This window comes from Oncorhynchus clarkii, chromosome 4 (assembly GCF_045791955.1).
Source record: "Oncorhynchus clarkii lewisi isolate Uvic-CL-2024 chromosome 4, UVic_Ocla_1.0, whole genome shotgun sequence".
In the NCBI taxonomy this organism is placed as follows: Eukaryota; Metazoa; Chordata; class Actinopteri; order Salmoniformes; family Salmonidae; genus Oncorhynchus; species Oncorhynchus clarkii.
In genome coordinates, this window is record NC_092150.1 from 72,067,391 (window position 1) to 72,094,484 (window position 27,094).

The 27,094-nt window shown below is 45.5% G+C and overlaps 1 protein-coding gene across 4 annotated transcripts in view; it reads right to left on the reverse strand.

Annotated features, from left to right (window-relative positions):
* The window catches only part of LOC139407242 (methylenetetrahydrofolate dehydrogenase (NADP+ dependent) 1 like), an 88,318-nt gene that overhangs the window by 7,792 nt on the left and 53,432 nt on the right, over nucleotides 1-27,094 (reverse strand). For all 4 annotated transcript variants that reach the window (XM_071150842.1, XM_071150843.1, XM_071150841.1 and 1 more), the window contains exons 20-25: nucleotides 17,999-18,138; nucleotides 16,905-16,946; nucleotides 14,388-14,491; nucleotides 13,112-13,289; nucleotides 2,927-3,034; nucleotides 2,641-2,793 (exon numbers count right to left, since the gene is read on the reverse strand). In XM_071150842.1, the coding sequence (XP_071006943.1) occupies nucleotides 2,641-2,793; nucleotides 2,927-3,034; nucleotides 13,112-13,289; nucleotides 14,388-14,491; nucleotides 16,905-16,946; nucleotides 17,999-18,138 (725 nt within the window). The remainder of the gene's footprint in view (nucleotides 1-2,640; nucleotides 2,794-2,926; nucleotides 3,035-13,111; nucleotides 13,290-14,387; nucleotides 14,492-16,904; nucleotides 16,947-17,998; nucleotides 18,139-27,094) is intronic.

Below are 27,094 nucleotides of genomic sequence, written 5' to 3' on the forward strand. Positions count from 1 at the left end.
CTTGGAATTCCTGGTCAAAAGTTGTGTGTTGCGTATAGCTACTTTTAACTCTCTCTAAATAAAACCTCTAGGTGACAGAGGCACAGCTGGACAAGTGAACAGGATCTATAAACCTCAGCTATTTTGTGCTTGATAAAGAGGAGACCTTCATGTCTTAAAGTAATGATGGACTGTAATTTATCTTTGCTTATTTGAGCTGTTGTTGCCATACATAACATGGAAGTGGTCTTTCACCAAATAGGGCTATCTTCTGTATACCACCCCTACCTTGTCACAAGATTGGCTCAAACACATTAAGGAAAGGCATTCCACAAATTTACTTTTAACAAGGCACACCTGTTAATTGAAATGCATTCCAGGTGACTACCTCATGAAGCTGGTTGAGAGAATGCCAAGAGTGTGCAAAGCTGTCATCAAGGCAAAGGGTGGCTACTTTGAAGAATCAAATAGATTTTGATTTGTTTAACACTTTTTTTGCTTATTTCATAGTTTTGATGTCTTCACTATTATTCCACACTGTAGAAAACAGTAAGAAATTAAGAAAAACCTTTGAATTCGTAGGTGTGTCCAAACTTTTGACTGGTACTGTATGTATTAAAAATCCCTGGTTGGACACCTCTGCTCTAATGGGATATGGATTCCACAGAGACCTATTGTTTTCCCTGTGACCCCTCCCTCACATATCTGGGAAATGACATCAGCCCCTTCCTGGTTCCTCACCCAACTAAGGCCTTCACCTGCCCCTCCCCTGCTTCCCCTCCCCCTCTTTACTCCCGCAGGGCCTTCAGTTGGTCAAATCTCTCCACCTGCGAGAGAGAGCGAGATGACCCTGAGGTCAGGGTGACACAAAACTGACATGACAACCACAAGTGATAATTAAACTGTGTGCCATCCCTGCTTCACTCCTCACATTGGGTCTCGTGCTCACAAAGGCAGGTGCAGCGAAAGCAACCCGTCTCCCAGACAAAACATTCTCTCAAGTAACTAGCTAATACACAAGCATATTGTACAAACAAACATCAAAAACACTCACGTGTCAGATCAACACTCTGGCACGTGTTAAGAAAACCTACAGGATACACACCCAAATGTATAGATGGCTGCCGTAACGCTCACTTGCCTTACACAGTAGTCTAAAGCTACTTATTGGGATCAAAGCACTTCAATGAATTCAGACAACAATTTAATAAAATGAATAAAAGGTCAAGTTCACCAAACTAAAAGACAGTACATTACAGGAACTAATCTGCTAGCCCTTTAGACATGGATCTAATCAGACGCCAGGAGGAGACTATGGGCCAGACGAAAAAGTTCAAGGAGCTGCTAAAATTCCCTCCGAGGTCAGGAGTCAAGGTTCAAGGGTCGTGATGGCTACACAAGCCCTAGCAGATCAAAGCGGTGGAGGCGGGTGGCTGGATAGACGTCCTACCGACCGGCGGCTGCCCCTACCCAGCATGCCGGGGAAACAGTGGGGGACCAACTTCCTGTACGACCAACTGCCAACATCCAGCCAAGCCCAACCCAGCACAGGGGTTATCTGTAAGGTTTGGGGTTAAGTCCAGTTCAGAAGAGGAACATCCAAAGGAGAGTAGAGGATGATAGATAGACACACACGGAAACCCAGTGTGTCTGCGTATGTGATAAGACTTTCAGTGGGCAGCTAAGGAAGTCTAGCAACTTCCTTAATGACAGAGAGTGTTCAGGGTCGAAAGGAATTAGTTTTAAAGCAGAGCTTCAGACGAAAGATTTAACTGACTAATGTATATATTTTTTTCTTTTGACCCCTTTTTCGTGATATCCAATTGGTAGTTACATCGCTGAAACTCCCGTACAGACTCGGGAGGTGTGAAGGTCGAGAGCCATGCGTCCTCCGAAAAAAAGACCCTGCCAAGTCACACTGTTTCTCGACACACTGCTCGCTTAACCTGGAAGCCAGCCGCACCAATGTGTCGGAGGAAACACCGTACAACTGAAGACCGAAGTCAGTGTGCATGCGACCGGCCCGCCACAAGGAGTCGCTAGAGCGCGATGGGACAAGGACATCCCGGCCAGCCAAACCCTCCCCTAAATCGGATGTCGCTGGGCTAATTGTGCGCTGCCTCATTAGTCTCCTGGTTGCGACACAGCCTGGGATCGAACCCAGGTCTGTAGTGACGCCGCATCGCAGTGCTTTAGACTGCTGCGCCACTCGGGGGGCTTCTAATTGACCAATGTTTGAACTGAGAACCGTACGAGAGGGAATTACATATTTATTTATTTTTACGCGTATGTTCTTGAATTCCTCAGAGCAGCAATGTAAGAGTAAGTCACACACACATTGTTAAGAGAAATTCCTGGCATTTCTGGCGCCAGAACTCTGGTTAGAGGGACTACACCTCTGGAGGCACACCTGGGCAGGGTCAAAAACACACAAGGGACACTAAAGAAAACCACACACACACACACACACACACACAAAAGAATAGTCACAGACATATTCACTTCATACACACGCGCGACTCTCTCCCGTCTCTACCACATGAGACACATTGAGAACCAAAAGTGGGTCACTGAGACCGTGTTCATGTAAAAATGGCTTAACCCGGCCTTAAATCCCTATGGAGACTAAGTCTCTGTGCTTCCAGAATCCAGACCACTCACCGTTCCCACCAATGGGTAGATGAATCCTGCCCCGATGCTGGCGCGGATGTCTCTGATTGGCAGGGTGAAGCCAGTGGGCGTGCCCTTCTTCTCAGGCAAGTGTGACAGGGACAGGTGGGTCTTGGCCATGCAGATTGGAAGCTTCCCGTAACCCTGCGGGCAGGAGGACATGAACATAATTAGACAACAATTAATTCAGTGTGTGTACGTGTGCGTGTTGGTGCATGAGAAAGTGACTATGTAAAAGCTTCAATAGATCATGTGTAGTATGGTATGGTGACCTCACCTGCTGGTTGTAATAGTCTATCTTGGCCTGGGCCTCTGGAGACAGCTCGATGTCATCAGCCCCGTACACCTTCTGGGCTATCATCCTAATCTTCTCCACTATGGGGGTCTGAGAAGACAGAAGACATAGGACAGTATTCAGCCGGGACCTATGGGAAACAGACGTTTAGTCTCAAAAGGAACTAAAACCTTAAGGACTTTGCTCTCACACAGTGTCTACGCATGTGCACAGGTTCGCTTAACACTGTTACAGCGTGGTAGCCAGGGCACCAAACCAGCAGAGAAGAAGTTGAGCCTCACTCTTCAAAGCTCTTAGTTGTTGCGGAAATTGACCCACTATGCTGTTTACTTTCTGCATATACGTCATATCGCTGAATCAAACTTTAAAAAGGTCTTTCTCTGTCACATTTAAAATCAGTAGATAAATGCTAGGAGAGTAACAACTAAAAACAACCTAGGGAATACAGTATGTATTGTTCTTCCAGAGAAGGCCTTAGCTAGCCTAGGGTCGTAAACCCTTCTACTGGCCAGTCATCTAAGGAAACAGAACTCCACTACATGATGCTAGCGCTAATCAGAGAGACGAGAAATGGCTCCATGGACCTACACACACACACCCGCAAAGGCACGTGAGCCCACAAACACAGGCACAAAGACACACGCGCAAACACAGGCACACACAACGCTGCATGGTCTCTATAACAGGATCAGTTGAACAAAGTCACATTCCAAACTCACTAACTCAAACCAGCTGATGTTTTTTCCTCCGATTTTGGATGGGCTCCCAAAGACAGGAACTCAAACATGGGACATTAAGGCATGGGGGAGTTTCACGCACGTAGCACAGATACACATACAGTGGGGCAAAAAAGTATTTAGTCAGACACCAATTGTGCAAGTTCTCCCACTTAAAAAGATGAGAGGCCTGTAATTTTCATCATAGCCTCATCATCACCTCAACTATGACAGACAAAACGAGAAAAAAAAAATCCAAAAAATCACATTGTAGGATTTTTAATGAATTTATTTGCAAATTATGGTGGAAAATAAGTATTTGGTCACCTACAAACAAGCAAGATTTCTGGCTCTCACAGACCTGTAACTTCTTCTTTAAGAGGCTCCTCTGTCCTCAACTCGTTACCTGTATTAATGGCACTTGTTTGAACTTGTTATCAGTATAAAAGACACCTGTCCACAACCTCAAACAGTCACACTCCAGACTCCACTATGGCCAAGACCAAAGAGCTGTCAAAGGACACCAGAAACAAAATTGTAGACCTGTACCATGCTGGGAAGACTGAATCTGCAATAGGTAAGCAGCTTGGTTTGAAGAAATCAACTGTGGGAGCAATTATTAGGAAATGGAAGACATACAAGACCACTGATAATCTCCCTCGATCTGGGGCTCCACGCAAGACCTCACCCCGAGGGGTCAAAATGATCACAAGAACGGTGAGCAAAAATCCCAGAACCACACGGGTGGACCTAGTGAATGACCTGCAGAGAGCTGGGACCAAAGTAACAAAGCCTACCATCAGTAACACACTACGCCGCCAGGGACTCAAATCCTGCAGTGCCAGACGTGTCCCCCTGCTTAAGCCAGTACATGTCCAGGCCTGTCTGAAGTTTGCTAGAGAGCATTTGGATGATCCAGAAGAAGATTGGGAGAATGTCATATGGTCAGATGAAACCAAAATAGAACCTTTTGGTATAAACTCAACTCGTCGTGTTTGGAGGACAAAGAATGCTGAGTTGCATCCAAAGAACACCATACCTACTGTGAAGCATGGGGGTGGAAACATCATGCTTTGGTGCTGTTTTTCTGCAAAGGGACCAGGACGACTGATCCGTGTAAAGGAAAGAATGAATGGGGCCATGTATTGTGAGATTTTGAGTGAAAACCTCCTTCCATCAGCAAGGGCATTGAAGTTGAAACGTGGCTGGGTCTTTCAGCATGACAATGATCCCAAACACACCGCCCTGGCAACGAAGGAGTGGCTTCGTAAGAATCATTTCAATGTCCTGGAGTGGCCTAGCCAGTCTCCAGATCTCAACCCCATAGAAAATCTTTGGAGGGAGTTGAAAGTCCATGTTGCCCAGCAACAGCCCCAAAACATCACTGCTCTAGAGGAGATCTGCATGGAGGAATGGGCCAAAATACCAGCAACAGTGTGTGAAAACTTTGTGAAGACTTACAGAAAACGTTTGACCGCTGTCATTGCCAACAAAGGGTTTATAACAAAGTATTGAGATAAACTTTTGTTATTGACCAAATACTTATTTTCCACCATAATTTGCAAATAAATTAATTTAAAATCCTACAATGTGATTTTCTGGATTTTTTTCCCTCATTTTGTCTGTCATAGTTGAAGTGTACCTATGATGAAAATTACAGGCCTCTCATTTTTTTAAGTGGGAGAACGTGCACAATTGGTGGCTGACTAAATACTTTTTTGCCCCACTGTATGAAGCAAACATACACATTGACCTTGCTCACTCCTACACATCTCTTCTTGAGGGTTATTTTGGAATTGTGAGACGTTTTGGGCATTACAGTCTAACATAAGGAGTGAGAACATCTAGATATACACACACTACTGTTCAAAAGTTTGGGGTCACTTAGAAATGTCCTTGTTTTTTAAAGAAAAGCACATTTTTAGTCCATTAAAATAACATCAAATTGATCAGAAATACAGTGTAGACATTGTTAATGTTGTAAATGCCTATTGTAGCTGGAAACCATTTTTAAATATGGAATATCTACATAGGCCCATTATCAGCAACCATCACTCCTGTGTTCCAATGGTACGTTGTGTTAGCTAATCCAAGTTTATTATTTTAAAAAGGTTAATTGATCATTAGAAAACCCTTTTGCAATTATGTTAGCAGAGCTGAAAACTGTTGACCTGATTAAAGAAGCAATAAAACTGGCCTTTAGACTAGTTGAGTATCTGGAGCATTAGGATTTGTGGGTTCGATTACAGTGTCACGCTCTGGTCTTAGTATTTTGTGTTTTCTTTATTATTTTGGTCAGGCCAGGGTGTGACATGGGTTATTTATGTGGTGTGTTTTGTCTAGGGGTTTTTTGTAGGTTATGGGATTGTGGTGTAGTATAGTTGTCTAGAAAAGTCTATGGTTGCCTGGAGTGGTTCTCAATCAGAGGCAGGTGTTTATCGTCGTCTCTGATTGGGAACCATATTTAGGCAGCCATATTCTGAGTGTTTTGTGGGTGATTGTTCCGGTCTCTGTGTTTGTTTGCACCAGATAGGGCTGTTTTGTTTTTTTGACGTTACGTTTATTGTTTTTGTATTGTTCGTCATTATCTTTATTAAAGATGTATGAAGATAACCACGCTGCATTTTGGTCCTCCTCTCTTACGACGGAAGAAAACCATAACATACAGGCTCAAAATGGCTAAAAACAAAGGACTTTCTGAAACTCGTCAGTCTATTCTTGTTGTGAGAAATTAAGGCCATTCCATGTGAGAAATTGCCAAGAAACTGAAGATCTCGTACAGCGCTGTGTACTACTCCCTTCACAGAACAGGGCAAACTGTCTCTAACCAAACTGTCTAACGTGATAAATTCAGAAACAACAAGAGAGTTTGTGGTCAAGTCAAAATGTACCACATGCAATTTAAGGAGGGACAGAAATAGTGCAGTGAAAAATACTGTTTTTTATTTTGAAATTAGATTACCTGACTAACAGTCAACCCTTGCCCTCCAAAACAGATAAAGACAATTATGTGCCTATCTTCTCTCCACCTCCAGTTAGGTGGAGGAGGAATAATGGTCCAGGGCTGTTCTTCATGGTTCAGACTAGGCCCCTTAGTTCCAGTTAAGGGAAATCTGAACGCTACAGCCGACAATGAAATTCTAGACGATTCTGTGCTTCCAACTTTGTGGCAACAGTTTGGGGAAGGCCCTTTCCTGTTTCAGCATGATAATGCCTCTTTGCACAAATCAAGGTCCATACAGAAATGGTTTGTTGAAATCGATGTGAAAGAACTTGACTGGCCTACACAGAGCTCTGATCGCAACCCCATCAAACACCTTTGGGAAGAATTGGAATGCAGACTGCAAGCCAGACCTAACCGCCCAACATCAGTGCCCTACCTGGCTAATGCTTTTGTGGCTGAATGGAAGCAAGTCCCAGCAGCAATGTTCCAACATCTAGTGGAAAGTCTTCCCAGAAGGGTGGAGGCTGTTATAGCAACAAAAGGGGGGACCAACTCCATATTAGTGCCCAAGATTTTGGAATGAGATGTTTGACGAGCAAGTGTCCACATACTTTTGGTCATGCTGTGTACAAAATAGGCGGGGGGGGTCGACTGTACGCACCACATATCTGCTGTCAGATCCAACCCTGATCTATATTTGGTTTTAATGCAGACAAGCACTGGATCCAGCTTCACACAGATATGAGCTGGCGAAGGTTAGTCTACCATGACCTTTATGGTGCTTTCAAGACAACTGGGAACTCTGAAAAATAGGTGGTCAAGTTATGACGTCAGTGATCTTTAGATTGGAAAGTCGGAAAGAGGCCAGAGTTCCCGATTTGGAATTCGGAGTTGGATAACAGTTCAACATTTATTTCAGAGTTCCCAGTTGTCTTGAACACACTGCAGTGGGAAGTCAGAGATTTCCAAGTTCCCAGTTGTTTTGAAAGCGGCATTAATGCTCAGAGGGAGACAGCAGAGTATTCCCTTCGAGTCAGGAACCAAAACTCCTCAGTGACCCGTGAATACGTTGTCCGCAGCATTCGGGCACATGACAGCTCGATCAGCTGTTCGATTTCCCTTACCAGCATGTCAACTGAGCCGGGACCACAGTCCAACGGATTGGGAAGTAAGTCCCAAAGTGCCCTTCCAAGCATTGGAGGTGAGCAGTCATCACTCATGTGGGACACTTACTGATGCTGTTTTCTGTTATTTTCCTGACACAGAAAGTCAACCAAGTCAGTTGTTTTTTTTAACCCATTGTGAATGACACAGTTCCGCTCTTAATGTGAAAAATCTTTCCAACACTCCCCTTCGATAACCACCAAGCCTCAGTGTGAAATAGAACATTTTCATGCTCTGATCCCATATCTCCACATAGTTTTGTGAACAGGCGTGGTGCAGTGGTTTGATGTAGTTATCTGCTGGGGTATATCTCAGTTCTGTGCTCAGCTCTTCTGCCTCCAGTTGCTCTCAGTGTATCATATAAATGTGTCCATATGGCAGAGGGAGACACATTCATAACTAGAGTCCCGCCATAGATGGAGTCCCATCTGGTCAAAAGCATCTCGACCCTCACAGCTAACAGCCATTTGGAGAGCATAAGCTGGGGAGTTTGAGTCGTTCAGTCAAGAGTTTCTTTCCTCTTGATTGCTAGCAATAACATAAATTCTTTGTTTAACAGTGTTATCCGACAACGGTATTAATGTGAGTTTCTGTGCCTCGGCCTCCCCACACATTGTTTTCACCATATCAGTTGGGGTCGGCAATATCAAAGTCTCTGCAATAGTGTGTGGTTTCATAGCGTAGCAGGCCTTGCCATTAACTGTGGGAATGATTCAACTGTATACCTTTGCATGATCTAAGGGTGCTCCCTGGTTGAATTCTATCTTTTAGATTTGAATCGTTTTGATTTAGATTTTTAAGGTTAACCACATTACAATGATTTTGAGAAACAAAGACGATATTATAATATACACTGAGTGTACAAAACATTAGGAACACCTGCTCTTTCCATGACAAAACTGACTAGGTGAATCCAGGTGAAAGCTATGATCCCTTATTGATGTCCCCTGTTAAATCCACTTCAATCAGTGTAGATGAAGGGGAGGAGACAGGTTAAAGAAGGATTTCTAAGCCTGGAGACAATTGAGACATGGATTGTGTATCTGTGCCATTCAGAGGGTGAATGGGCAAGAAAAAATATTAAAGTGCCTTTAAATGGGGTATGGTAGTAGGTGACAGGCGCACTGGTTTGAGTGTGTCAAGAACTGACAGTCCAATACAACACTGGTGCCCAAAGACCCATAAAAGAATGCACAACTTGTCGTACCTTAGCACGAATGGGGTATGGCAGCCGAAAACCTTACAGAATTCCACTTCTTTCAGCAAAAAACTGTGGTTGCAGTGGGCTAAGGAAGAAAAACACTGGGAAATTGGAAAAACATTGCCTGGTCTGATGAATCCCGGTTCCGTTTGTTTTACACTGATGGGAGTACTAGGGTATGGAGAAAACCACGAGTACATGCATCCATCATGCCGTGCGTCAACATTGCAGTCTGGAGGTGGTGTGATGGTGTGGGGTGTGTTTTCATGGCACACATTGGGCCCCTTGATAAAAGTGGAGCAACATTTGAATGCCACAGGATATCTGAATATCACTGCCAATCAGGTGCATCCCTTCATGGCAGCAGTATATCCATATGCAAATTGATTTTTCCAGCAGGATAATGCCCCATGCACAAAGCTAGGATTGTCCAGGAATGATTCTGCGAACATGACCGTGAATTCAGCTGACTGCAGTGGTCTGTCCAGTCACCAGATCTCAATCCAATTGAGCATCTATGGGAAGAGATTCCTCACAATCAAACTTTATTTGACTCTATGTAAACTGGAAACCACATATCCTGAGGCTGCATTCATTGTAGCTGGGGATTTTAACAAGGCTAATCTGAAAACAAGACTCCCTAAATTCTATCAGCATATCTATTGTGCTACCAGGGCTGGTAAAACCCTGGATCATTGTTATTCTAACTTCCGCGACGCATATAAGGCCCTCCCCCGTCCTCCTTCGGAAAAGCTGACCATGACTCCATTTTGTTGCTTCCAGCCTACAGACAGAAACTAAAACAAGAAGCTCCCGCGCTCAGGTCTGTTCAACACTGGTCCGACCAATCTGATTCCACGCTTCAAGACTGCTTCGATCACGAGGATTGGGATATGTTCCGCATTGCGTCCAACAACAACATTGACGAATACGCTGATTCGGTGAGCGAGTTCATTAGAAAGTGCATCGGCGATGTTATACCCACAGCAACGATTAAAATATTCCCAACCCAGAAACCGTGGATTGATGGCAGCATTCGTGCGAAACTGAAAGCGTGAACCAATGCTTTTAACCAGGGCAAGGTGACCGGAAACATGACCGAATACAAACAGTGTAGCTATTCCCTCCGCAAGGCAATCAAACAAGCTAAGTGTCAGTATAGAGACAAAGTAGAGTCGCAATTCAACGGCTCAGACACAAGAGGTATGTGGCAGGGTCTACAGTCAATCACAGATTACAAAAAGAAAACCAGCCCCGTCTCGGACCAGGAAGTCTTGCTCCCAGTCAGACTAAATCACTTTTTTGCTCGCTTTGAGGACAATACAGTGCCACTGACACGGCCCGCTACCAAAACCTGCGGGCTCTCCTTCACTGCAGCCGACATGAGTAAAACATTTAAACGTGTTAACCCTCGCAAGGATGCAGGCCCAGACAGCATCCCCAGCAGCGTCCTCAGAGCATGCGCAGACCAGCTGGCTGGTGTGTTTACGGACATATCTGCTATCTGAGCAGCTAACCGATCGCTGCAGCTGTACATAGTCTATCGGTAAATAGCCCACCCAATTTACCTAACTCATCCCCATACTGTTTATATTTATTTACTTTTCTGCTCTTCTGCACACCAGTATCTCTTCTGTACATGACCATCTGATCATTTATCACTCCAGTGTTAATCTGCAAAATTTTAATTATTCGTCTACCTCCTCATGCCTTTTGCACACAATGTATATAGACTCTCTTTTTTTCCTTTTTTTTCCTACTGTGTTATTGACTTGTTAATGGTTTACTCCATGTGTTGTTGTCTGTTCACACTGCTATGCTTTATCTTGGCCAGGTCGCAGTTGTAAAGGAGAACTTGTTCTCAACTAGCCTACATGGTTAAATAAAGGTGAAAAAAATAATAAATAAATAAATATTCAATCAACCCTTATCCCAGTCTGCTGTTCCCACATGCTTTAAGAGGGCCATCATTGTTCCTGTTCCCAAGAAAGCCAAGGTAACTGAGCTAAACGGCTACCGCCCCATAGCACTCACTTCTGTCATTATGAAGTGCTTTGAGAGACTAGTCAAGGACCATATCACCTCCACCCTACCTGACACCCTATTCCCACTCCAATTTGCTTACCGCCCCAATAGGTCCACAGGCGACGCAACCGCAACCACACTGCACACTGCCCTAACCCATCTGGACAAGAGGAATACCTATGTGAGAATGCTGTTCATCGACGACAGCTCAGCATTTAACACCATAGTACCCTCCAAACTCGTCATCAAGCTCGAGGCCCTGGGTCTCGACCCCGCCCTGTGCAACTGGGTACTGGACTTCCTGACGTGCCGCCACCAGGTGGTGAGGGTAGGTAACAATATCTCCACCCCGCTGATCCTCAACACTGGGGCCCCACAAGGGTGCGTTCTGAGCCCTCTCCTGTACTCCCTGTTCACCCACGACTGCGTGGCCATGCACGCCTCCAACTCAATCATCAAGTTTGCGGACGACACTACAGTGGTAGGCTTGATTACCAACAACGACGAGACGGCCTACAGGGAGAAGGTGAGGGCCCTCGGAGCGGTGTCAGGAAAATAACCTCACACTCAACGTCAACAAAACAAAGGAGATGATTGTGGACTTCAGGAAACAGCAGAGGGAACACCCCTCTATCCACATCGACGGGACAGCAGGGGAGAGGGTAGTAAGTTTTAAGTTCCTCGGCGTACACATCACAGACAAACTGAGTCATGATTAGGTGACTGACTAGGGGAGCTCAAGTCTTCAGGTCTCAAGCAAGGTTACTCATCACGCAGGGGCACACTGGGACCAGAAGCCAGCCCTGGTATTTCTAAAACACCAGCCAATTTTTTCCCCTTGAGGCCCCCATTAGCAGCCAGAATGATAATTTTGCGCATCAAACCCAAGTCAGACAGGCCCACTGGGCTATAAATGGACTAGCCCATCTGGCATTAGCCTGAAATGGCAGATGGCCAGTCCGCCTCTTTCATCATGTGAGTAACCACCTGGTATGGTTTGGCCAAAGCAGACCCGTTCTTGGCAAGTCTTGTCTTCACACCTCCTCTGTGAGGCATAGCAGGGATATTGCCCTGGGTCGGAGGAAAGGCCACTTGGACCTACTCCGCCACATGCAACAGGCTTCATGTATAGGGGTTGTTCATAGGGTCACAGGGAGGAACTGGATGGGATACAGTAGCACAGTACAGTAACACACGCCCCTATGCCCCTGGCCCTGACCACAGCATTCTCACAGGGCTCAGAGGAATGACAGTGTGTCAGGACCCTTTAACAAGCCCCAAACAATTAATATCACAGGTCAGTGCTACACCACGCTAATACTAACCACCACCATATGCTTACACATATACAAGCTAGCAGTGTGTCTCATTGCCATAGCTTCACAGTGAACTAGAGATGGGGTTTATTCCACTAATTCAATTCCAACTCTGTAAATTCCATTTAGTTCAATTCAAATTCCAGGTCAGTCCATCACTGAATTCTGAGATAATTACATTCCTCTCAAGTCCAATGTTCCAATAATTCCATTCCCAATTCAATATTATGCCCAACAATTCCACAAATTCTAAATCCTCAGGGGGCCAGGCTGATCATGTCACTCAGTTCAGACAGCATAGCTATACTGGAAATATACAAATACATTTTTGTGCTGCATGATTTGAACTCCATGTGCATGAATTCCAATCCAAACAGTCTAATTCCATATCTTGAAGATTGTTGAAATTAAAATTGAATTCAACGTAAATTCTTCACTTCATGAGTTAATTCAAGATTGAATTGGAATTTCAATCTAAATCGAGCCCAACCCTGCATAGCTCCCCATGTACTGTAAAGCTAACATTACTGGTGAAATAAATGTGACCCGACCTTGCAGGCTCAACAAAAGCACAGTGTCAGTTAAGTGTTGTAGATCAATAAATTATGTCGGGACATTTTAGAATGATTGGACATGGCAACCAAATTCCTGCACCCATTTATATCACAAGCCAGAAGGGTCTGCAGAAACATGACAAGTTTGTCTATTTAGCTTACTTACTTTCTAGTACTTACAGATTAGCGCTTAGAAGTGTAAACTAGAGGCTAGATGTCGTAGTGCAATGGGGCGTCTGTCTCTCACCTCTTGGCTGTAGAGGAACTGGAAGTGGCTGGGCTGACTGCCGGCCTGCTTCACTGCCTGGGCCAGCTCCACCGAGCCACGGCCACCCCGCGCCCAGTGATGACACGGCACGGCATCTGACGCCCCAGACTCCTTGGCCATCTGGCACACCAGGTCGATCTCAGCCTGGGTGTCGGTCCTGTGGAGTAGCCAAGGAGACGGTAACCATAGAGGAAACCAGGGAAACAACTGTAGGGATTGGAGCAATGAATGGTGTGACTGGGACACATAACAAGGTGTTGAAATGAGATGGCAACTTCGAAGTGTTTAAGTTTGGCTTAACAAGACCTTTGTCCTTATATTTTTGCAGTGTGTGTGGTGTGGCCATGTGACAGCCCATTTAGTCTAAATGAGGCCTGAAGGCTAAAGCCACATTCTAATAGCTTCCGACACGCCACAGTTGCTGTGTAAACACCTCAGTCACACTGACAGACTAACACTATGTAAAACACACCAAGTCATCTAACCACAGACCTCAACAACACCAGTCATGACATGGGCCACTGACTGTGTCTTCACAGTCCTCACAAGGATAGTCCTCACAAGGATAGTAAAACAAGGAACATTCACATTTCCCCCCAAATAAATACATATATTTTAGGTTTAGGGGTTAGGGTTAGAATTAGGGGTTAAAGGGATAGCATGCTAGCAGATACCCGAGCTAATGCTAGTTAGCATTAGCTCGCAAAACTACTTTCCTTCATACTGGACACAGAGACATAATCCCTAAGCATCTCTTTAATGTTACGGTTAGGGACAATAGGATTTAGAATGGGAAGCAATTGTTTTGTCCCCATAAAGATGGTAAAACAAACGTGTGTGTCACTGGCAGGTTGACATTTATTGTCATGAGTCTTGTCCTGGAAGCAGAACGGAGGGATTTCCCTTAAGATGGGCCAGCTGCAAAATCTAAATAGTTTATATTTTTAAAAATGCATGAAAACAGTGTGGTTAAGGTTTAAAATCAGACGTTATGACTTTATGGCCGTGCCGGTTAGTGACCACTCTGCAGAGCTGAGTGTCACTGACCCTCATTTGTGTTTGCATATTTTTGTAACAAACTGATAAGGATTCTAAAGCTAAACATGTTTTGTCTGCATACATCTGTGCATGTGTTAATATCTGCATTCACATGCCTGTCCACGATATGGGGTCTGACAGAGAGAGAAGAGAGGCCCAGGCCAGCTAAGGACACAGCTGATCAGCTGCTCAGACTGTTACAGACTGGAAGTCTTACTTGAAGACGTTGAGAGCCACGACCACGGGGACTCCAAACAGGTGGGCTATCTGGATCTGTTTCCTCAGGTTACTGCTGCAGCCCTTCACCACCAAACTCAGGTTCTAGAATACAGAGGGACAGAGAGAGTGAGATGGGAGAGAGGGAGAGATTCATTCCAATCTAATGGAAACATAGTTAACCTCAAAGTGAAACTCATCCAGGTCAGAAGTGCAGTGGCATTAGATGTGAGGCAGAGAGAGTGGCAGGCATTCATCTCTTTCATTTCCACAAGTGTGAATATTAAATGCTAACTACCGAAACAGGATATCACCGTTTACGAGAAGCTTGGTCAATGACTCAGGAGTTCTCGCTCATATGACACAGTCTGTGTGTGTGTGTGTATGTGAGAAAGACAGAATGCACGAAAGAGCGAAAGAGCAAGAGAGAGCGAGAGAAGAGATAAAAAGCAAGAGTGGGCGTAAATAGAGAATGTTATAATTGCATTGTAAGAGCCAGGTCTTTTACAGAGTCAGGAGAATTGGAAGGTTGAACCTATTGGCATCCCTCTACCCCACTCTGCTACAGTCCCCTCTGGTAGTTCAGTCGCCTAGAGCAACACTGGCTCGCCTTCAACAGTTTAGACTTTGGGGGGGGGGGGGGGGGAGGTACTGCAATACTCACTAAGGAGCTCAAATCCTGTTTTACAGCAACATTGATACTCTCTGGGGAAGGAACAATCCCAACTATATGACATCCCATATGAAGAACACAGGTTGATTTGTCAGAGTGGGTGTGCGTGCACGTGCATGACAGGCAATACTCCCAGAGATAATTAAACCCTGTCTGTTTAGCACCAAAGTTGTCATATTCCAGGATCCACCGACTGGCCTATCCAGAACCCAGTCCTTAGTCGTCTCCAGGCCCTAAAGTTACTCTGCTGTGCCTGGCTCTGTGCCTGGCTCTGTGCCTGGCTCTGTGCCTGGCTCTGTGCCTGGCTCTTCTCTCTCAAGCCCTTCTGCTTCTCGTTACAGCCCTCACAATTAACTTAGCTAACACCCCTTCATTATTTGCTCAGCTGAGGAGCCTTTGAGAGAGGAGTGATTTAAACCAGGCATGGGGTTTGAACATACAGACCCCCCACCTCCATCTCTATTAAGACCCCTCCCTGACCGGAGACCCAAGCCAAGGGTCTATTTGCCCTGCTAATCAAATAATTACCTCAAATCATGTTCAAGAGAGAGAGCGAGAGAGAGAGCGATGCATGTCTGTATGTGAGGAATAGAACGAGGAATGAGGACCAAAGGGGATGGCTGGAGGCTAGGGCAGAACTTGGAAATGTCAGATACTCTTTTTAGTCCTTCCTTCGTTCTCCTCTTCCCTCCTACCCATGTGTATAGTGTGACATTGCATCATCCCCTAAAACCATAAATCTCATCTGACCTTATGAAATCTGCCTGGTTATAGGTGTGTTCCGTATTACCAGAGACATTCATATCCAGGTGCTAAGTCCCACTGTTCTGCTGGCTGACTTGATTGATTAAATGATATTCCACTCACTTGTCACTTGCATCCCAGATCTAAATCAGTCCCTTATTAGAGGGGAAGTACTGTATGCAAACTGGCAGTTAGAGTGTTGGACTTGTAACCGAAAGGTTGCAAGATCGAATCCTCGAGCTGACAAGGTAAAAATTTGTCGTTCTGCCCCTAAACAAGGCAGTTAATCCACTGTTCCTAGGCAGTCATTGAAAATAAGAATTTGTTCTTAACTGACCTGCCTAGTTAAAAAAAAAAAAAAAAAAGAAGTATGCAGAACATCAAGGCCTGGATTTAAAAAACCCTTGTACACGCCCTTCCTCAAGTCCACGCCTGTAATGTTAACAGGGCGCAACGTTGCCACCTATGGACAGGGATATGTATGGCCTTCCATTTTATCAAGCCCACAAACAAACAAAGGCTTGATTTGTTGATTGTGGTGGCAAATGTGAAAGGAAATGTTGTGTTGCACAACATGGTAATAGGTCTTACATTAGCAAATGACTTCCTTACTGTATCTAATAGTACCAAGGCTATCCTGACCTTAGACAAAATCAGGTTATGTTAATGATCATAACCCAGTGATTAGATCGAACCACAACCCCCTTACCCCTCCACCTCTCAATAAAGCCACTGACATGTTTATTTCATTTCCCTAATCAATTTCTATCCCTGCATCATCATCAAGTCAGGGAACCAATGGGAGACATGCAAATCAAATGTTGGTCAGGAGGACATCATGTTTATGTCAGGTACAGTAGCCTATGGTACAGTAGCCTATGGTACAGTAGCCTATGGTACAGTAGCCTATGCTCAACTCCCAGCTCTTTCATGCCACAAAGTGTCTGTCTGCTGAGTTTGGTTAATACTTTTTTCACTGGTATTTTTTAAACTTGGGGAACAAGGGAGTCAACTCTTAATAAGCTCACATTGCCACGGACAACAAAAATAGTTGTACTACCCTGATTCAAACCATGAAGTGCGCTCTCTCCAATATCTTACCTCATCTATGTACTCTCTTGGTAGAGGTGAGCCAGCTGAGACCTGCAGGAACAGTCATTTTAGCAGATATTCAAACAAAAAATATATCACCATCAAATACTGTATTTCACAGTTAGTTTTGTGTATTATGGTCAACTCGGGTGCAGTAAATTCCAGGAAACTGAAATGAACGGTCCAGGTGCTAGTGCAGATAAGCAACTCTCGGACTCGGGTTATCTAATACAGGCTAGAAACAAGCATTTATTCCAGGGAGGTATGCAGCACACAAATCACTGAGTTTATGGATACGGCATGAACACATAGGCCAGAGCACTATAATCACAGAATGTCTCGTCCTTAGACATGTACAACAGTGGGCACTTTACTGATGTACATGGTAACCGCTCTATCCTAGAATTGCAGAGATCTTATAACGTTAGCCCTATACAGTAGAGAACAATAAAGTTCTCTTGCTATATTAGTATTATAGAATGCAGTGGTGGAAAAAGTACTCAATTGTCATACTTGAGTAAAAGTCACCATAATAGAAAATGACTCAAGTAAAAGTCACCCAGTAAAATACTGTATAAATCATTTCAAATTCCTTATATTTAGCAAACCAGACAGCAACTCTGAAGTGTTGGTGTTTAGTGAGCCCACCGGATCAGTCTGTAGGGATGTACTCTTAAGAAAAAAAGACACACAATTGACGCTAGGCCAATTGTGCGTCGCCCCACGGACCTCCCGGTCACGGCCGGTTACGACAGAGCCTGGGCGCGAGCCCAGAGTCTCTGGTGGTGCAGCTGGCGCTGCATTACAGCGCCCTTAGCCACTGCGCCACCCAGGAGGCCACCAGGGATGTACTCTGAGAGGGGATGTGAATTGGACCATTTTCCTGCCCTGCTAAGCATTAAAATGTAACGAGTACTTTTGGGTGTCAGGGAGAATGTATGCAGTAAAAAACTACATTATTTTCTTTTGGAATGTAGTGAAGTAAAAGTTGTCAAAAATATATATGGTGAAGTACTGACACCACAAAAAACTACTTAAGTAGTACTTTAAAGTATTTTTACTTAAGTACTTTACACCACTGATAGAATGGATGGATGACTCACATTGGGACCACCTCCATGCATTTTCAATGCTCTGACCGTGGCGACCAGGACGACAACGTTGGGCCTCAGCCCAGAGGCCCTGCACTTGATGTTGAAGAACTTCTCCATCCCGATGTCTGCCCCGAAACCAGCCTCAGTCACTGTAGAGAGGAGAGAAGGGGGTAGGAGTCAACACCAGAGTTAGACAGAAAGTGAGATAAGTCCAAAGCATAGGCAGATCAGCCCTGTGTTTGTTTTCACTTTCTGTAACTTAGTTCTACAGTACATGGACATTACACGTGACCAAGTCCTCAGTTTAGTCGGATACATCTTCAAAGAGCACTGCAGCGAAGACAAGCCATGTTATGATCACTTTCTACCTCCCCCTCTACCCATCCCTCTATCCCTCCCTCTCTGTGGGAGTAAATCTGGAGTGAATGGCTGGTTCAGTTGGAGGTCTGTAAAGGGTCCAGGGCCTCTGATACTACAGCCCTGGGCCTCTTGAACACACTCCAACACAAGCAAATAGTCTACCTGCAATGACAGCTCTGTTAAGATACAGCTTCCTGGAGGGCCACCATTGTATGAGTCACAAGGAGAAAGCGGAAACCACAGATATTCATCACCAGATAGCACAGCTATGCTGAAGGTGGCTCAAGATGGCGCCGACAGAAATGGCAGCTCTGCTTCAAGCTCCTAAGCAACATTTCAGTATTTTGTTTTGTGTGCTATTTCTTACATTATTAGCCCAGAACGATTTTTGTGTTACTACATACTCCTGGAAATAACTTTCGGATATCAGAGCAGCGGTAACTCACCAGCATTACGACTTGAATTGGATCCTTGTTCGTACCCCCCAGGGCAATGAAATGGATCCTTTGTTTGTACCCCCCACGGCAATGAAATGGATCCTTTGTTTGTACCCCCCAGGGCAATGAAATGGATCCTTTGTTTGTACCCCCCACGGCAATGAAATGGATCCTTTGTTTGTACCCCCCAGGGCAATGGAATGGATCCTTTGTTTGTACACCCCAGGGCAATGAAATGGATCCTTTGTTTGTACCCCCCCAGGGCAATGAAATGGATCCTTTGTTTGTACCCCCCAGGGCAATGAAATGGATCCTTTGTTTGTACCCCCCAGGGCAATGAAATTGATCCTTTGTTTGTATCCCCCAGGGCAATGAAATGGATCCTTTGTTTGTACCCCCCAGGGCAATGAAATGGATCCTTTGTTTGTACCCCCAGGGCAATTGAACTTATCCCAGAGGCTGCTCTAAGATTCGGAGTGGATTTCTACTCTGACTCAGGAGACGTGCACTCCATCCACCGCTTCCGAGTATATAACTCGCTAATGTTCAGTCTCTGGACAATAAAGTAGACGAACTCAGGGCAAGGATCTCCTTCCAGAGACATCAGGGACTGTAACATGCTCTGCTTCACAAAATCATGGCTCTCTCCGGATATACTGTCCCCGTCCATACAGCCAGCTGGGTTCTCGGTACATCGCGCAGACAGGAATAAAGAACTCTCAGGAAGAAGAAAGGTGGCGGTGTATGTGTGATGCTTAACTACTCATGGTGTGATTGTGATAACATACAGAAACTCAAGTCCTTCTGCTCACCAGACCTAAAATACCTCAATCAAGAGCTGACCGTTTTACCTCCCAAGAGAATTCTCTTGGTTATAGTCACAGCCGTGTATATTCCCCCTCAAGCCGATACTATGACGGCCCTCAAAGAACTACTCTGGACTTTATGCAAGCTGGAAACCACACATCCTGAGGCCGCATTTATTGTAGCTGGGATTTTTAACAAAGCAAATTTAAGGAAAATGCTACCGAAGTTCTATCAACACATTGACTGTAGTACCTTCGCTGGAAAAACACTCGACCACTGCTATTCCCTCTTCCGGGATGTCTACAAGGCCTATTCAACGCTGGTCTGACCAATCGGAATCCATGCTTCAAGATTGTTTTGATCATGCGGACTGAGATATGTTATGGGTAGCCACTAAGAAAAACATATACAGACACGGTGACTGAGTTCATCAAGAAGTGTATAGGGGATGTTGTTCCCACGGTGACTATTAAAACCTACCCAAACCAGAAACCGTGGATAGATGGCAGCATTTGCACAAAACTGAAAGCGCAAACCACCGTATTTAACCATGGCAAGGTGACTGGGAATATGGTAGAATACAAACATTGTAGTTATTCCCTCTGTAAGGCAATAAAACAGGCAAAATGTCAGCACAGAGACAAAGTGGAGTCGCAATTCAACAGCTCAGACACTAGACGTATGTGTCAGGGTCTACAGACAATCACAGATTACAATGGGAAAACCAGCCACATCGCGGACACCGAAGTCTTGCTCGCAGACAAGCTAAACAACTTCTTCGCCCGCTTTGACAACAATACAGTGCCACCGACATGGCTTGCTCCCAAGGACTGTGGGCTCTTGTTCTTCGTGGCCGATGTGAGTAAGACATTTTAGTGTGTTAACCCTCGCAAGGCTGCCGGCCCAGACTGCATCCCTAGCCGCATCCTCAGAGCATGTGCAGACCAGTTGGCTGGAGTGTTTATGAACATATTCAAGCTCTTCCTATCCCAGTCTGCTGGCCCCATTTGTCCACCATTGTTCCTGTACCCATGAAAGCAAAGATTACTGAACTAAATGACTATCCGTAGCACTCACTGCTGTCATCATGAAGTGCTTTGAGAGGCTAGTTAAGGATCATCACTACCTTAACGGATACCCTAGACCCATTTCAATTTGCTTACCGCCCCAATAGATCCACAGACGATGCAATTGCCATCGCACCACACACTGTCCTATCCCATCTGGACAAGTGTCTGTCTGTGTAAGAATGCTGTTCATTGACCATAGCTCAGCCTACAACACCATAGGAAACACCACCTCCACTTCCCTGATCCTCAACATAGGGGCCCCACAAGGGTGCGTGCTCAGCCCCCTTCTGTACTCCCTGCTCACCCATGACTGCGTGGCCACGCACCCCTCCAAATCAATCAAGTTTGCAGATGTCACAACAGTAGGCCTGATTACCAACAATGACGAGACAGCCTACAGGGAGAAGGTGAGGGTCCTGATGGAGTGGTGCCATGAAAATAACCTCTCCCTTAACGTCAACAAAGCTGATCGTGGACTTCAGGAAACAGCCGAGGGAGCACACCCTTCTGCACATCGACGGGACCGCAGTGGAGAAGGTGAAAAGCTTGAAGTTTCTCAGCGTACACATCACTGACGATCTGAAATGGTCCACCCACATAGACAGTGTGGTGAGGAAGGCGCAACAGCACCTCTTCAACCTCAGGAGGCTAAAGAACTTCAGCTTGGCCCCTAAGACCCTCACAAACTTTAACAGATGCACAATTGAGAGCATCCTGTCGGGCTGAATCACTGCCTGGTACGGCAACTGCAACACCTGCAATCACAGGGCTCTCTAGAGGGTGATGCGGTCTGCCCAACGCGTCACCGGGGGCACACTGTCTGCCCTCCAGGACACCTACAGCACCCAATGTCACAGGAAGGCCAAAAAATATCATCAAGGACATCAACCACCCGAGCCACAGCCTGTTCACCCCCTATCATCCAGAAGGCGAGGGCAATACAGGTGCATCAAAGCTGGTCACTGGTCCCTTTAATAATGTTTACATACTGCTTTACTCATTTCATATGTATATACACTTTACTTGATTTTAGTCAATGCGACTCCGACATTGCTCGTCCTAAAATGTATATATTTCTTAATTCAATTATTTTACTTTTAGATTTGTGTGTATTGTTAGATATTACTACACTGTTGGAGCTAGGAACACAAGCATTTTGCTACACCCACAATAACATCTGTAAATATGAGTATGTGACCAATAACATTTGATTTGATGACAGCTAACACCACTAACACTGTTAGGGCTACAGGCTACATTTCATCACACTGAAACTGTCAGCAAAGAGCTAGCACAGGGCTAATGACAACATAGACAACCAGCCTTGTGACCGCTTCCTGTTGTTTACACAGGAATCTCAGTCCTGGATGTTTCCAGTAGGGACCCCTGGTCCACTGGCCCTGCCCCAGTAGGCTGTGCCCCCCCACCAGGGCTCCTCCAGGCTCCAGGCCATGACAGCCAGCTCCTCCCAGACTACACCCCCTCTCAGTGGGCTTCCTGTGCCACTTCCCTTGGAGGTCGGGGGAAGTTACTGTTTCCACTGGTGAAAGGTGGCATTCCTAACAGAGGTGTGTGTGTTGAACTCTAGAAAACCCTAGGCCAGTTAAATCCTGGATTATCCCAAATAAAGGGATGTCGATTAAAATGATTTAATAAATATTTGGACCTACAGTAATTAAGGGAATCACCTGCAATTGTGTGTGTTTTAGAAGTCAAGCGTGTAGATTCTCCATTTAACATCTGACATGATGTCTAACTGACCACGGACACACGCCACCATACTGTTCCTTCTAGCTATTCAGAGCGCTCCAAAAAGTCAGGCCCAGAATTTCACAGTCCACAATATAAACGGAGTTTAACAAGTGATGAAAATGTGTTTATCCATAAAACTCTACTCATCTGGAAATGCATATGGGAAAATGAACAGAAACAGAGATTGAAACAGTGTATTTAAGCTATTTGACCACAGAGGAGATTAGTGTATTGAGAGTGTGGTTAGGAAGAGACGTCCTCGGACCCAAAATGTTACAGACTGACAAGTTGTGGTGACTATTTTCTGGAAAGGGGGTGAGTTTCCATGAGAAAATGAAAGGTGTGTATTATATCATGGCTACACTGTTATACGGGCTAATCAACAGAGAGAGACAGAGAGAGGGATAGAGAGGGGGGGGGGGGGGGGGAGTCTGCTCTGCTTAACCTCAATGTCATTAAGCCATCTGTCAGAGATGCGGTAGTTTTTGGGGCCTAAAAAACACATTCTGTATTTCAACTGGTGGCCTTTCCATTTGTTAAAATCAACAACGCATGTCCAAATCTTAACCAAAGGATTTAGCAAGATGTTTGGTGAACTACGGAGAGCAGACTGTTTTCTTGCATTTCTACAGGGGTAGGAATTTGTTTTTGTGTTTATCCTGGCTGTGACAACATGGTATTACTGTCAAGTCCTGGCAATGAATTGATCACCAGAGAAAAAGCTTATTTTGGTCTCATTTTGAAACCTGGGTAGTGGATTAATGATGATCCTTTCACAAATTTTGATTGTCCAATGACACAACCACACACACAGTCACCGCCGCGTACGAGAGAGAGAAAGACAGAAACAACAACACGGTAACCCAGAGGATGTCTAAAGGAAGTCCCTGTGAGTTTCCTGGTCTGTGTGGTGACCTCAAACTAGTGAGGATTGTTGTGAAAAGCTGTGGGGCTACAGAGGACAGAGCAGGGGAGTAGTGAGGCTTGTTCAGGGTTACTACCAGTCACAGATCTGGAGCAGCAGCAGCCCAGCCTCAGCGCGCACACACACACACACACACACACACACACACACACACACACACACACACACACACACACACACACACACACACACACACACACACACACACACACACACACACACACACACACACACACACACACACACACACACACACACACACACACACACACACACACACACACACACACACACACACACACACACACACACACACACACACACACACACACACACACACACACACACACACACACACACACACACACACACACACACACACAGGCCTGAAAAGTAAGCCAGGTCAGCGCTAGGTTCTCCACCCCCCCAAAAACTCATTTTTTTCCCCCCAATATGAATATAAATGCAGATTTGAGATACGATCACTGATAATACCTATTCCTAACAAGTTTTATTCCATTCTTTACATTATTCTCTCAGGTTCCAATCCTGACTTTAGAAACTAAATGTGTGTTATTCACCTGAATTAGCCTATGCATTAATGTCATTGGGAGGCCTGCACAAAAGTTGTCAAATTTGTGTTCAGCTCAACATTTCAACAAGTTTGGATGTGTCTAGTTATTCAAATGGATCCACATTCCTTCATCTGTGTGTTTTGTACAAAGGGGAAAACCCAGTGTCCCTGTTGTTAGAGGTTATTTGAGTGCCCTCTCCTCCACACCAGACCAGACCACTAAGGATGCAGGAATAGCAGGAATCTGACATGTGGAATGCATTTCAAAATGGGAGTCTGTCTGGGACTAGCCTCCACCCAGGGTGCATTCGATCTCTCTCTTATCTAAACTACAGTCAGTGCTAGACTGAAGGCTGAAACTGACTTGAAAACTACCACAACTAAAACATGTGAGAAGGATAGCATTACATTGTCACCTTCAACTTACTGTAATAACCACCCGATTCTGGTGTTTTGTTCTTGGCAAGGGGGGGGGGGGGGGGGGGGGGCAGGTAGGGGAGGGGAAGCAGAGTAGAGGAAGAGGGGAGGAAAGGGGGAGAGGGCATCACAGCTGTCTGAGGAGCCTCAGAGGGGAGGGTAAGTTCCTAACATACCTGAGAGTCTGGTAACAAACAGAGACAGCAGAGAGGGAGAGTGAAGGGAGCAGGAGAGAGACTACGAACACAGGGAGCAGGAGAGGGACTACGAACACAAGGAGCAGGAGAGGGACTACGAACACAGGGAGCAAGAGAGGGACTACGAACACAGGGAGCAGGAGGGACTACGAACACAGGGAGCAGGAGAGGGACTACGAACACAGGAGAGATAGAGGTAAAGAGAGAGCGAGGAAGGAAAAAGATGGCCCCTTCCACACTTCTCTCCTCCTGACTGTGTTGTGAAACTCTACACTGGGAGCGTATTGCCTACGCATTCCTTCAGGTCAGTAGCGTGACAGTAACTACCTGGGCATGAAGGTGGCCACACACAAACACTGTAACTAGGTGGTAAGTAGTAGTACTGTGAGTTTAGCTAGGACTAAACACACCGGGCATGCCCTTAAAGACAGTTCACTACCACTCTGTGTCCACAGGCAAAAACACACACATTCCCATTATTCTTTCACAGAGAGACTGAGAATGGAGATTTAAAAAAGAGTGAGAGGAGATGAGAGGAGAGTAAAACAGGGAGCGGAGGATGGATAGAGAAATATGGAAAGAGTCAGGTATGCTTTGACATTGATGGATTAGGCTGATTTACTCCAATGCATTCCACAGGCTCTTACGATTACAAATCTGCTTCCTCCTCTAACGGAACTTTTCCACAGTTCCTAGAAAGCTTCGGAACCCTAGTCTGGAGCGTGGACTCCAAGCAGCAACCCTAAGGTACCAGGGCCAGAGGCTAGAGGCAGGACCAAGGCCAGAGGCTTGAGCAAGGCCCAGGGCAGGACTCCTCCAAGCACCAATCCTGAGGTACCAGGGCAAGAGGTTAGAGCCAGGACCAGGGCAGGACTCATCCAAGCAGCAACCCTGAAGTACCAGGACCAGGGCAGGACTCCTCTAAGCAGCAACCCTGAAGTACCAGGGCCAGAGGCTTGAGCCAGGACCAGGGTAGGACTCCTCCAAGCAGCAACCCTGAAGTACCAGGGCCAGAGGCTTGAGCCAGGACCAGGGTAGGACTCCTCCAAGCAGCAACCCTGAAGTACCAGGACCAGGGCAGGACTCCTCCAAGCAGCAACCCTGAAGTACCAGGGCCAGAGGCTTGAGCCAGGACCAGGGTAGGACTCCTCCAAGCAGCAACCTTGAAGTACCAGGGCCAGAGGCTTGAGCCAGGACCAGGGTAGGACTCCTCCAAGCAGCAACCCTGAAGTACCAGGGCCAGAGGCTTGAGCCAGGACCAGGGTAGGACTCCTCCAAGCAGCAACCCTGAAGTACCAGGGCCAGAGGCTTGAGCAAGGCCCAGGGCAGGACTCCTCCAAGCAGCAACCCTGAAGTACCAGTGCCAGGACCAGGACTCAGGAGTAAGTGGGCTAAAGGTACTGGAAGCCAAGAACTAAGCTAAAGTTCAACCCTGGAGTTGTAACTTATATTTTGAGCCCACCCTTCCCAGGTAACCCGGGGTTTGAATTCCTCGCCAAAGTGTGCGTGCGCGCTTCAGCCCAGAATGTACAGTTGAAAAAAAGCTGGCTGTCATTTTTTTAGTTACTGTGTCTGTGTGTGTTACTCGCACATCACACTCTTAGAATTAAGGGGGACCCTGGAGTTCCTCAGGGAACCATTGGTAGTCAATGTCAGCTGTACATAGTCCATCGGTAAATAGCCCACCCAATTTACCTACCTCATCCCGATACTGTTTTTATTTATTTACTTTTCTGCTCTTTTGCACACCAGTATCTCTACCTGCACATGACCGACCATCTGATCATTTATCACTCCAGTGTTAATCTGCTAAATTGTAATTATTCGCCAACCTCCTCATGCCTTTTGCACACAATGTATATAGACTCTTTTTTTTCTACTGTGTTATTGACTTGTTTATTGTTTACTCCATGTGTTGTTGTCTGTTCACACTGCTATGCTTTATCTTGGCCAGGTCGCAGTTGTAAATGAGAACTTGTTCTCAACTAGCCTACCTGGTTAAATAAAGGTGAAATAAAAATGGTTCATATTTGCACCTTTTGTTAGTTGAGCGGTACTGGGAAGAATCTTTCATCCTTCAATGCAGCAAAGGCTTCCTGGAGAAAAGTGTATATATTGTAGCTATATCTTCTAGCGGTGGCAGCTGATCAGAAGATTTGTGGCTTATTTGGGGCTTGGCTTTCAAAAAGTTATTTTTGGCCACTCATGAGGGTAATTGTCATTGCTGTTCATGTGTTCAGTTGCAGAGTCAATAATAGAGCCTGACTGATAAAAAAAAATTATATTGGTCAACCGATTTATCAAATATTTGTATCCGTCTTCATTCCAAAGATGAAGCACAGATATTATAGACATCGAAGAAACAAATACATCTGCTCATTAGCAGTCTTTTTTATGCCCGAAGAGGGCGCTCTACGAGCTGATCATTGAACTTCATTCAGCCTTAGGTCACAACGTGAGAGATAGTAGGTATGGTGGTTTGACAGTGAGTAGCTTGCCACAGCCAGCGTATTTGAGTAAGTAAATCATCAAAAGTACAATTCACCAAGCAAGCAGCCCTGTCATC